The sequence below is a fragment of the Marmota marmota genome, unplaced genomic scaffold, assembly GCF_001458135.2.
Source record: "Marmota marmota marmota unplaced genomic scaffold, marMar, whole genome shotgun sequence".
Classification (NCBI taxonomy): Eukaryota; Metazoa; Chordata; class Mammalia; order Rodentia; family Sciuridae; genus Marmota; species Marmota marmota.
The window spans coordinates 13039556-13052358 of NW_026000221.1; the positions used below are offsets into that span (position 1 = coordinate 13039556).

The 12803-nt window shown below is 49.6% G+C and overlaps 1 protein-coding gene across 2 annotated transcripts; it reads right to left on the bottom strand.

Moving 5' to 3' along the window:
• Nucleotides 1-3628: 3628 nt before the first annotated feature.
• LOC107144795 (cocaine esterase-like) lies at nucleotides 3629-12525 on the bottom strand. Of its 2 annotated transcripts, XM_015488634.2 has the most exons (12): nucleotides 12369-12525; nucleotides 9908-10112; nucleotides 8778-8919; nucleotides 7929-8062; nucleotides 7590-7848; nucleotides 7061-7159; nucleotides 6648-6788; nucleotides 6458-6538; nucleotides 6079-6226; nucleotides 5560-5697; nucleotides 5002-5074; nucleotides 3629-4551 (listed from the first exon to the last, which is right to left on the bottom strand). In XM_015488634.2, the coding sequence occupies exons 1-12, from the start codon at nucleotides 12442-12444 to the stop codon at nucleotides 4365-4367; spliced, it is 1683 nt and encodes a 560-aa protein (XP_015344120.1). In that variant the 5' UTR covers nucleotides 12445-12525; the 3' UTR covers nucleotides 3629-4364. The 2 variants fall into 2 exon arrangements, with proteins under 2 accessions (XP_015344120.1, XP_015344122.1); XM_015488636.2 differs by lacking the exons at nucleotides 7929-8062; nucleotides 8778-8919.
• Between the last annotated feature and the right edge of the window lie 278 nt (nucleotides 12526-12803).

Consider the following 12803-nt stretch of genomic DNA (forward strand, 5'->3'; position numbering starts at 1 on the left):
GTAGTCCTGGTCTGAGGGTCTGTGTAAGCCTGTCCCTATTCAGTCCTGGCTGCTCTGTTGAAATACACTGGTGACTGCAACTGTGACACTTCTTAAGAACCCACCCCCCTCCACTGTCTCTCCCCCTACCCTGTGGCTTCCCCTGAGGACAGCTCCCTCTGAGGTTGAGTTTACTGTTATTTATGCACTTAATAAATGCTCTGAGGACTTTCTAGTTCTAGCACTGTGGACCTGGAAGGGCTCTCTTGGGTGTCTGGGGCCACTGGGGAGACAGGCCCATAACCAGGAGTTGTCAAATCTTCTAGAATCCTGCAAGGACATAGGGAATACAGCAGGAGACAGGAGTGCCTGCTCTGCCTGACTTCCTAGAGGAAGGGGTGTGGGCTCCACCTCAGATGACTTTCAGTACCTTCTCCTAACAGGCCTTGGCTTCTTCATTCTAGCCTGGGTTCATTCCTAAATGCCAGGATAGCAAGTGTCCTTTATTGGTGTCTTTCTAGGAGTGACAATATTCCCAGCTGGCTGTGCCCTGGGCTTCTCCTTGACTTCTACCTAAAGAGCAAGGTCTGTTGTTAATTCAAAGTTTTCCATCCAATGCACTATGGTCCAAGCCACTGTCCCAGCTCCTGTCCAGGCAGATGCTCTCTCTGTCTGTATTCTCTTGACAAAATTTATAGCTGGGGCTGTGGAGGTTGAGATATTCCAGCTCCTCCCAGTTCATAGCCGTGTTATAAGCTCCTTTATGTCAACTGGACAACACAGTGCTCCTTCCTACCTGGAAGTTGTTGTGTAACTCTTGGTGAGGGTCCCCTAACTGATAGTAAAACTGTGGAATGAAGAAGAGTCTTCAGAGAATTAGGGCATGTGGGGGGTGGGGTGAAGTGGAAGACTTACATATATGGAGAGAGAGAGAGAGAGAGAGAGAGAGAGAGAGAGAGAGAGAGAGAAACACAGAGAAGAAGATTGAAGCAGAAGCTAAAAATCCAGGAAAATATCTGCAGTGACAAATTCCTGTACAGGCCCATTCCATATCATCAGGTTTAAGACCCCCTAAAAGCAAGTTTTGGTGAGAATATGGAGCATCTGTTACCCTCATATTTGGTTGATGATATAAAAAATGATGTAGTCATTTTGGGTGATACCTAGGCATTGTCCTTAAAAGTTTCACCCAGAACTGGGAGAAGTGGCACATGCCTATAATCTCAGCAACTTGCGGGGCAGACACAGGAGGATTCTGAGTTCAAGGTAAGCTTTACAAACATAGCAAGTCCCAAAGTATTTTAGGGACACCCAGTCTCAAAAGATAAATAAATACAAAATGGATTGGAGCTATAGTCAGTAGTGAAACAACCCTGGGTTAAATTCCTAGTACCCTCCTCATCAGAAAGAAAAAAAAATGAAAGAAAAAACAAGTTTCACTCAATCTCAGTGATTTGACACAGAGGATTCTAATCTCAGGGCTTTACCTAAAAAAAAGAAGAAGAAGAAGAAGAAGAAGAGCACATGTCAACAGTGATTTCTGAAAATATACATCTCAAGTTTTATGTAAAATAGCCTAAGTCAGGCGTGACTGTACCCTTATTGCAATTCAGGTACTCAGAAGGTCAAAGGAGGAGGATTGGAAGTTGGAGGCCAGCCTGGGTAAGTTAGTGAGACCCAACTCAAAATAAAATAAAAGGTATGGATAAGAAGATCAGTTTTACAGTGCCCATGGGTTAAGTCTCCACTAATAAGAAAAAAAAAAGAATAAGAGGGAGGAGGACAAATGGAAGTCAATCAGGTGTGCATCAAGTGGTAACTGGATAAAGTGTGGCAGATGCGTACATGCAAGGCCACTCCTGAAAAAGAGAAGAAATTGCAAGTTCAAAGCCAGCCTCAGCATTTTAACGAGGCGCTAAGAAACTCAGTGAGATCTGTCTCTAGTAAAATAAAAAAGAGGGCTAGGGGTGTGGCTCAGTGGTCGAGTGCCCCTGAGTTCAATCCCTAGTACCCCCAACCACCAAAAGAAGCTCTTCAAAAGAGCTACTGAAACTACTGAAAATCTGAAAAATACTCTGAGGTCCCACTCTGGGAAGCATCCTGTGCATGCTCAGAACTGAAAAACACCATACAGGGGCATGTTTGCAGCAGGAGCACAAGGAATGTTTTCAGCACAGAGTGGAAGGATTATGCACCAGTCCCTGTACACTAAAAGGAGCTAAAAGGTCTTTTCACCTCTGCAGAGATCCAGTCAGCCCAGGTTTACCGCTATCCTCGTCTGCCCCCTGGTGTCCAGGATGGGAAACACAGCAATCTTCATCTTCCACCCTAAAGGCCTTGGTGCCCTGTGGTGGGGCTTTAATGCATTGGGTGAATGAGGGGACTTTCTCTGTGGTGCCCCATGGAGGCAAGTTGGTGAGAGGGAGGGTATAAGGGGAGTCCCAGGGTCCATGGAGTAAGGGACACAGCCTTTCCATGACAGAGAGAAAATGCTTTGGAGGAACAAAAGGGAATATTGAGCTTCATTTGGCACTTTTGGTTACTGAGATAAAATATGAGAGGGTTTCTATTGGAGGGGCCAGAAAAGTTTAGGGAAAACAATGAGGTGAGAGGAAAGGTCAATCATGTGGATGCCATAGGGAGTCGGGGATGGTCAGGAGGCTGTAGAGGGAATTCTGAAAGATTCTGGATGGAGAGGTCCTCAGGGAGCCAGGGACAAGAATCTCTTCTGCTATGTGTCTGGACCTCCTGACATGTCAAGGCCTCTTCCTGGACACACCCACAAAGAAACATCTTCACAGCTGTGTTGTGACTGTGTCAGTGTGGGGCTCACAGTGTCTGCAGATCCACAGAGAATAAGAGGCAACTTCAGGAGACAGGACCCTGAGGACCCCACCTGGCTCTCCAGGATGCACCCAGCTGGCCCAGGCTCCAGAAGTCAATGGAAAAGGCCAGTCCTGCTTCTCATAAGGATGGGTCCAGTCACCTTCTTGGGACAGAAATAGATGAGTATGTCCATAGATTGAAATGTTAATAATGGATGACATTTAATCTCCAGGTGGACTCAGGGATATGGAACTTTGGTTTTGTTTGTAGCCTGGGTGTGTTAGATGTTGGAACTCTAAGTGTTTGGCCTGAAAGTTTGTGTGCTGCAAATTCATACAGTAAAAGCCAGTCTCCATGGGCTGGGGATAGAACTCAATTGGTAGAGTGCTTGCCTAGCCTGCACTAGTGCATTAAGTTCTAATGCACTAAGTACACTAAGTTCTAATGCAATAAGCTCATCCCCAACAGTACACACACACACACACACACACACACACACACACACAAATGCATAACTAATAAAATCAGTCTACTACCTGGGCTTTGATTGAAAAAAAAAAGAAGAAAGCAAGCCAGTCTAAAAGTGAAAATCTAAAAAAAAATAAAAAATAAAAATAAAAGTGAAAATCTTTGGGAGGGGACTGGGTTTAGGAAATATCAATAGTTTTTGATATTTAGTTCCAAGAGAACTGTTTACCCCTTCTTCCAAGTAAGGACATAATGGGAAGGTGCCATCTAGAAACCAAAGCAAGACCTCCCCAGACAACAAAACTGCTAACACCTAGATTCTGGACTTGTCACCTCCTACACAGAAGACAACACATTTGCAAAACAAAGCCATCCAGTTTATTGTGTTTATTTGTTTATATTTTGATAGTAGCTTTGTGATCAAATCCAGGACCTTGTACATGCTTGGCAAGTACTCCACCACTGAGCTACTCTCCCAGGACTTGTTGTTTTACTTTGAGCTTGTGTCTCCTGGAGTGGACAACCTGGGCTGCATATGGAATTCTTCTCCCTCAGCCTCCTGAGTGGCTTGGATTATGGGCATGTGCCACCGTGCCTCACTACATTATTATTTTAGTTGTTGTTGCTGTTGCTGTTGTTGTCACAGCAGCCTGATGGAGTAAAACACTGGGGCTTCTGGTGTACAGGTTTTCTACAGAGGTCCCACTGGTATGAGAACATGGATACTTGCTGAGAGGTGGGCAAGGGGTTCAGAAAAGCACCAGCTCCACTTCCTAAAACTTCTCTGTCAGCATGGGAGGGTGTGGCAACTGGGAGGAGGGGATAGGAGGGGTTGTAGGGAAGGAGAGGGGAGGAAGGGAGGGAGGGATCAGGCACACTGGGGTGAAGAGGAAGGTGGCATGAACTGGCTTACCCATCCACAGCCTCCTTGGGAATTACTGAGTGTGTCTAACAAGAGAGGACCCATGGCGGAGTGTATGGACGAATAGCTATGTGAATGAGTGGGTCAACCCTGGTTCATGGGTGGGCATGTGTGGGCACCACAGGAAGACCCCATCACCTAGCACACCCCTCTCTTCCTGACAAGGAAGCTAGAGCTCTGTGTGCTTGTCCTTAGCTCCCTTTAGCTCCTGGATCTTCTGAGGCAGGGTCTTGGTCCAGAACTGCAGCCTGTGTGCCTTCAGGGCCTTGCCCACAGCAGGCTGGATGTCCAGCTGCAGGTACTTCTGGTCCTGGTCGAACAGTGGCCAGTGGGGTAGGCCCTCTCCGTTGGGGTTCCTGTGCACATGCCCTCCCAGCAAGGCAGGGCGAGGGTCAGTCTGAGCTCTGTTGAACTCAGACCTGACCTTCCACCCCAACTATGGACAGGGCAGCCAGCCAGGCAGAGAAAGGATTTGAGAATGGGGAGAGATGTCCTGATGTAGGAAAGTAATGACCTCTCACTAGTGTCATTCCACACATGGCAGAGCAACCTGGCCTGTGTTGCCCTTCCCTGTGAGAAGCTGGCTTTCATGGTAGCCCAGCACTATGGCTCACTTTCTGGACCACTGTGAAAATAGACCAGTGACCTGTACCCAAAAAGAACCCTCTTTTAGTGTGGGTCTTTCTATTGGGTACAGGGCTAGAATGTAATGAAGCACACACAATTGCTAATGGGGTCACATCTGACAAGAGGAACAGTGGAGGGCCCGTGTCCCCTGGGAGGATGAAAGGCTTAGGTGTCCTCACCCATTTCGAGCAAAGTTGGCCCAGTACTTCATCATCCTCCTTTTCAGCAGCTCCTCCTCCTCAGTGAGTTCAACTGTGGGAGGAGGAAGGAAAAGGTCCAGGTCCCGGCCAACCCCTTCCAGATGTTCACTCCTGTGCCACAGTCACCACCCCAGCCCCAGGCTTGTGTCCCTTTCCTATCACAGAGTCCTGGGGCCAGGCAGACCCTCTACTTGCCCAACCTACCTTTACTCCTCCCAGCCTTTAACTGAATCAACACTGGGCTCCTCCTTGGCCTAGATGTTTCCTTCTTTTGGACACTGTGAAGTCATTTAAGAAATGATTTGGCTTTTACCCAACCCCTTCTCCTCCTATAATAGACACCAAGTTTGGGTGGGAACAGGTGGAAGGAGCATAGATTGGAGTCAGAAAGTTCTAACCCTGGAATGACCTGTTGAGTTGTAAGATGGTAGACACTGATTCCCTTGCTCTCTCTAAGCCCCAGTTTCTCATTTTACAATGAGAGCAATTGTCACCCTGTAGTCATGAGAATGCTCCTGTGGAACAAGGAGTGCTCACCGCTCATGCCACTGATGAAGGATCCAAAGACAAAGAGAAGCTCGTCACCATGGTCAGCCTTCACATGTGGTGGCTTCATGTCCGTGAATATGCTGGGCCGATGCTGGAACTCATAGAAGTAGACAGGAGCATGGGAACCTGGAGGGTGGACAGGATGTGTCCCTCTTGGTGACAAGATTGCTAGGTCCAAAGCTGGCTTGAATCTTCACAGTGGCTTGGAAGCTCAGATGGATCAGGGGCAGTTGGAAGGCTCTTTGTTAAGTCATATCTTGGACTTCCTGGCTGTGTGGTCACAGACAAGTCCTTGAGTGCCACTACCTTAGTCCCCTACTCTGTTAAATGAGTGTGATGTCTATCTCTTACCCTAGCCTTAAGGATTTACTGAGATGATGGCCTTCAGTGCTTGGGACCAGGGTCTGGATAAAGACATGTGTTAGGACCTGACACCAGACCTCACCTGGGACCCACAGCTCTGAGCTGTCTCCTAGGAAGCCAGGATTCAGGTTCAGATACACTCACTCTGATAATGTGCTACTTGGAGTGCAGGCATCACAAACATGGAGTCCGCCATCATCTCATGGAACTGGAGTCGGAGGGTGTGGGGGTCCTCGTTGTCTCCCATGTACTCCTCCATCAATAGGTCAGCACATTCGGCAGGCAACATCATCTAGTCCAGGGAATCAGGGAGAGTCAGGCTAGGCAATCTCTGGGACAGGGAGACAGGAGTTGAGGGTAGGGATTGGGGTTTGCAATGTGTTGGGGAATAGGACATTGGTGTCAAGCTGTGCGGTGGCCCCACCCACAAATGCACATATCTCAATCTTTGTTCCTGGGCATTACTGAAGAGGAAGAGTGTCTGGCTGACCTCTTGCCTGGCACAGGACCCCAGGAGTCTCACCGTCTGTACTGATATTCTCTGCAGAACAGCTCGCATGGTCTCTCTGTCTACGTCTTTCTGGATTTCAGGGGGGCCCAAGATCTGTGTGGTGAATGGATAGTCTAGAGTTGAGGGTGGGATGTCCAGGAGGTATGAAGTCTAAACCTGCTCCCACCTGACACTATGATGGGGATTTGGAGAGGGTTCTCACCATGGGAATGCCCCAGCCATACTCATCATTGGTGACACCAATGATGCTCGGAATCAGCTGAAAATCAGCAGAGGCCAGAAGCTCCTGGGGGTGCCTGGGTAGGAAGGCCCCATCCACCACAGCAGGAATGATCTTGAAGGGCTAAGGGGACATCCAAAGTCCATGATTATGGGAAGCAAAGTCTCTTTTCTAATGACACACCTCCAACCCATCCTAATTCATCTTATGATTCTCAGACCAACATTCAGAGATTCTACACCTGGTTAAGCATATTTTTGTCTCAATTCCCATCCAGAACTATGAGGATATAGAAGACCAAGCCTTGGAAATGACATCATTGTTCCACAGTAGAAAGCACTGTACTTTCCTTACACCATGAACCCTGTCTCCTCACTAACGTCCATTCAGCCTACCTTGGTAATAGCCAGCATTTCCTGTTCACTCTTGTCCCGCAGGCAGCTCACCAGGGCCTCTGACTCTACTTGCCCACAGGCAGACAGGTTGGCCACCATCTGTAAAGGCACCAAATAGAAGCTGAAACATCCCTCCAGACAGGGAGGGGGTTGCTGCCTAAGGTCTCAGCTGTGTGCAGGTTACCCATAATTCTCAAAGTGTGTCGCGTGTGTATTGCTACAGGTGTGAAGTCCTTTCACTTTCCCTGAAGCTCAGATGTCAGCCAGAGGAGCCATCACACCTGCTTACATGGGTCTTCTGAGGATGAGGCCCCCAGGGTGCAGCTTTGCAGAACACAGAGCAAAATCAACCACTTGAGTCAGAGGTGTGTGGATTCTGACCTTTGAGCTCCTCAGAATCCCTGTTGTGGTGGCCAGATCTGGAGACACCTGCATGGTCTTTGTTCCCATGGAACAGACAGAGTGGCAGAGGCTCTGAATTTGAAGTGTGAGACAGCAGATTTGGCCTCGGGTAGTAAAGGATACTCACTGTGGAGACATCTTTAGATGAGCTGGTGATGAGATCAGGCAGCAGAGCCACCCCACTCTCCATGATGGCACCATGGAAGAGTCCTTGGGACATTGGAGACACCACATGTGAGGACACACTAGTGCCACCTGCAGACTCGCCAAAAATGGTGACCTGATCAGGGTTGCCTCCAAAGTGGGCGATATTCTGCTGGACCCAGCGTAGGGCGGCCACTTGGTCCAGGTAGCCCCAGTTGCCAGTGGCATGCTGGTCTCCAGTGCTGAGAAATGCAAGGATGATGATCAATGGATGGTCCTCTGTCTACTCAGTCCCCATTGACCATCCCTGTCCCAGGCTCACCTGAAGAAGCCCAGAACTCCCAGGCGGTACTGGATAGTGACCACCAGGACATTTTCAATGGCTGCCAGAATAGAACCATCAAACATGGAAGCCGAGCCCATCACCAAGCCACCACCATGGATCCAGACCATCACCTGGGAAATCAAGAGATATACCATGTGGTAGCCACCTTGCCCAATCCCGTCCTGGCTGAACCCCTAGTCTGTACACCACTTTGGTTGTGTAGCTACCCACACAGAGCTCTAGTAGTACTTCATGACCTGGGGCACTGGTGACTGAGTAAGTTCAGCTTGGATGATCAGGCCTCCCATACTTTGGATTCTATCCATGAATCAGAACCTGGAACGATTCCCCTCAGAACTATTCTGGAGGGAAGGAAAGTGATGTTTCTGTGATTACCCCACTTGAACATTAATTTAAAGTGTCATCCAATTTCTGGTCCCCAAATTAATCTACGATCATTGAATGTAGTGATCTCAAAGTGCAGCTTTGGGCACCTGCATGGATCTGCTGGGTACAAGCTAGTAAGTTGATCAGTGGGACAGAACATTTGGCCTTGAGAGCATCCAGGGCTCTCTGACTCCATTCCTAGGTTAGCTTCCTGCCTGCCTAAGAGACCTTCTTGGACATGATGAGAAACTTTTCATGGTAGTTCATACCACAGTAGTGGCCAGCTGAACCTGTGTCTTCCAGTGTCATTGGTATTCTTATGTAATACTTGGGGTCAATCCCAGGCCTCCACAGCATTGTGCCAGCTCTCTACCTTGAACCATGTCCCAAGCCTGTTTCTAAATATCTTCTAAAAGAAATGTTCTCCCACCCTTCAACTGACCATGCCTTAACACTCACAGGCAGGTTAGAGCCCTCACGGGCATGTGCAGGCGCGTAGATGCTGAGGTACAGGCAGTCCTCTGACATGGGGATGGGAGGCAAGTTTTTCCTCCCTAGGTTCAGAGCCTCTGTGTTCATTATATCTGCATTTTGCAGACACCTGGTGACAATGGAATACAGTTACTCCAGGGGCTGAGCAGTGGTCAATTCAGACCTCAGGTCCTGACTCCATCCCAGACAACCTCACTCCCTGCCTTAACTGATGCCTTGCCTCACATGATCCTTCTTTCAAGTCATTTCCCACTGAGTTCCAGGCCACAGGCTCGGGGTAAACTGGGATGGAGCCCAGACCCCAAGGGAGGCCTCAAGATTGTTGAGAGCTTGTGTCCCACTCCCCCTGAGGCTGGGCAATCCTGACTCTAGGGCCCTGTGTGGGAAACACTGGCTGCCTTGTTGACAATCACCACTTATCCCTGTCCCCATTCAGGCCTGGAACAGCATAGGTGTCCCCACACAGGTGGTGCCTGAGTGGATGGAAGTTAGTTTCTCATAGAAGGGTAACAGGGCATCCCACAGCCCAACTCGAGACTCTCAGAAAACCTCACCCCTCCACTGAGTCTCAAGCTGTAAGCACATGCCCCTTTCCCTTGGCCCTGTGAGTGGGGTCCCCAGGGAGCCACCACTGTTGCCCTCCTAGGGATCTGCAGCATCGACTGCTGGAGTCAAGGTCTTTTATAGGTTCAGAGAGCCAAGCCGACCCTCTCCCAGACACATCTCCCCTGGTGGGAGAGAACACCTGGAGTAAGCCAAATCCAGGGACATGTGTTCTGCCCTTGGGTTCAGCACCTGGAGTTAATGCCTGTTGGGTTCCACGCCCTGAGACAGGGGCCTGGCAAAGTTACTCCTGCATTGGAAAAATGAATGTGGGAATTGCCCCAATGCAGAGGGATATATTTTTATGTATCTGTTTATTTAGGGCCTGGGTTTCAAAGCCGGTACATTAGGTTGCAAAAAATACAGTAAGACTGGTCTATAGCCCTAGGCCTTGCAGTGCAGTGTAGATGAAGGAGCCAATGCAGCCTGGCCCAGAGATTGGAATACCCACCCTAACCAGAGCCCTAGGTTTCCCAGACCCCAGGAGAACTTACATGGCCGGGTGGGAGGTCCCATCCCTCACACCACTCCAAGGTTCAGGGGGCTCAGGGGCTGCAAAGCGCAGTGGTCCTACAGGTGGCTTGGCAAAGGGAATTCCCAGAAAGGTGTGGACCCCCACATCGGTTTCCTTCACATGGACGAGGCTGCCCCGCACCTGCCCAGTGTGGGTGGTTCGAATAGGGCTGACTGAGTCCTGGCCTGTGGGCAGAGAGATGCACTTCAGGCTCAGGTCTGCCCACTCAGCTGCTGACCTACAGCACTAGGCCTGGTTGGCCCTCCTCAGCTCAGCCTTGTGGATGGAGCCTGATCTTTCAACATTCACTTCTGAATTTTTCTGCCCCTACTGTGCCTATCCCCACCACCACTATCACTCGACCAGCTCACAGCCTATCCCTCCAGTCACACCAGGCTCCTGTGACTTGCCACCATCCTTCAAACCTAGCAACTTCTAGCAGAATGTCTTTTAGGTTGATGGGTAAAGAGTGTCCATTGAACTAACTTATCCAGGTCATGTCATGCACTAGGAGGACTGTGGGAATGGAACTAAAGTTTCCCATCCTCAAGGATCTCATGCTTGAGAAGACAAGATGACATAAAGAAGCATCATTCATGTTGTGAGAACCGGACGTTAGGAGGGGAGCTATGAGTTCAGACCATACAAATCTTGTCCTGCCTGGGCTTGGGGATCAAGGCAAGGAGCCAATGGAAAGTCAAGCTAGATATATGTGGCTTGTCCAAGTCATGATATTTATTAAAAGTTGATGTTGGGCATATTGGGTTTAACTCTTCTCTCTACCCCAGAATGGACCCACTCTTGGGTGCTGTGCAGCCCCCAGGCTGTCCCAGTCGTCTCTGTGCTTCAGGGTGCAGAGAGTTGGCAGTTGGGTCCACAGTTCTCCTGCTATTGTTGTCATCTCCACATCTCCCACATCACTGGGGCCTTCCCTACACCAGGCTCATGTACTCACTCTAGAGTTTGGCAGATCTGAGCTGGTTTCCATAAGAAAAAGTTAAAAACTCCAAACCTCCTCCTCTCTCCCACAAGATCTGATATTTGAAGCTACCTGGTACAGGTCAGGCCAGGGCAGCAGCCACTCACAGGACCAGAGAAGGAAATTGGCCAGTATCCCTCCGAGTCCAAAGGCACACTCTTGTCCCTACCAACATGCTGTCTCCACACAATGCCTTGCCAGATGGGATCTTGGTCCATGTAATTCACATGGCCACTGGCCACTAATGCCTGATATTTGTCACTATAAAGGACAAAGCCTGCTAAATATTCCTGCTTGGAGTCTGTTGACATTATGGAGCTGCTCCCTTTAGGAGAAGCCCTGCATGAAACAGCAGGAGGAATCTCTACCATGTATGTAGTGGTGTGAAGTTTCCTCATGTCAAGATGTGGAAAAGGTCACACCAGAAAAGATGGGTTTGTGACCATTTAGGTGAGAGACAAAGATGAGTAGTGTGTAAGACCTGGATCCTATTTAAGACCTAGATGGGCCTGTGGAGGAGCCAGGACTGGGTGGGCAGAAGACTGTGGGACTCAATTCTATACCCTCTCATACTCAGTTGTTTGTTTTTTTTTTTTTTTTTGGATGTGAGTTCAAGAAAAAAGACTGTTGAAAATAGAATTTTTCAGTGAAGATAGAGAAATCTTCCTGCTGAAATAATTCTGGTTCTCTAAGACCGCAGTAAGGGAGGAAGCCTATCAGTGGTGGTCTAAGTGGGACAGGTAACATGGATTCCTCTGTGCAGATTAGAGTGGGAAAATTGGGTCTATGTCCAACACCCCACACTAGGAGCCTTTGCCCTGGGAGGGATCAGGGCTGCTGACACTCCCTGGGCATGGTACTCTCCTGCCAACACTTTATGATAGGGACCTAGAGAATTCTAGAAGGTACAGAGCACTTCGCTTTTGTTCTAGATCACAATCCAAGCCATGCCAGCTTGAGTTCACAAGTAAAGGGAACATACCAGTCATTCTGATCAGCTTTGAGAAGTGGAACCATGGGCTACTCTGACCCCCAGCGCCATTTACCTTTCCTGTGGATCCTACAAAAGCTGCCAGCACTTCTCTGGCCAAGGAGTCAAAACACTCAGAGCCAAATGTAACCAGCAAGCTCTTATTGCTGTTATTATCCAAGGGTGAGTAATAGCTACAGCCACAGCCACAAACAGGAGGGGAAGGACCCCTATCCCTGTTCCTTTGCAAGGAGGCTTCTCACTTGCCCATACTGTGCTCCTCAGAACCCCTCACACTAGCTCACTCCTCCATGGGGGTGTCCTCAGGCAGCTCTGACCCTCTCTGGCTCACCCTCCTGCCCCTTATCCCCTTCATCTGTCTCCTCCACCAACTCCCCCGCCCTGGTGCCTTCCCTCCAGGCTCAGGCTCTGTCTCTGTGCACTTTGGCAGATCCAACCTGGTCTCTACCACCCTCCCCATGGCAGCCTCACCCTGGCCCTGGATGAGGAGCATCAGGAGCCCATAGGCCACGAGGATGAGCCAGGCAGGAAGTCGATGCAGGCACATGGTCGGCTCCAGGGGCTGCTTCTGTATTCCTGGGCTTCACCTGGAAATGCAGAGCAGCATTCTGCCAGGTGGAATTTGGACCTGACAGTGAGGAGGCGGGGAAATGGGTGGTGCCCTGCAAGGGGTGTGCTGCAGGAGAGTCACTCTGAACTCTCAGAGGTCATGGGGCCAGTGTGCTGTGGGCAGGGCCCTACCCCTCTTCTTCCCTTGGGCACCTCCCAAGGTGCCGCACAGCCTCTGCAGCCCCTCTGAGATCCCAGGACCCCTCTCCTCACACCTGGAGTCACTAATTCCCTGTCCTTGCAGTCACAGGCCCATGAGGGTGTCGGCAAGGAGAGGAGGGAGCAGAGAACTGGATG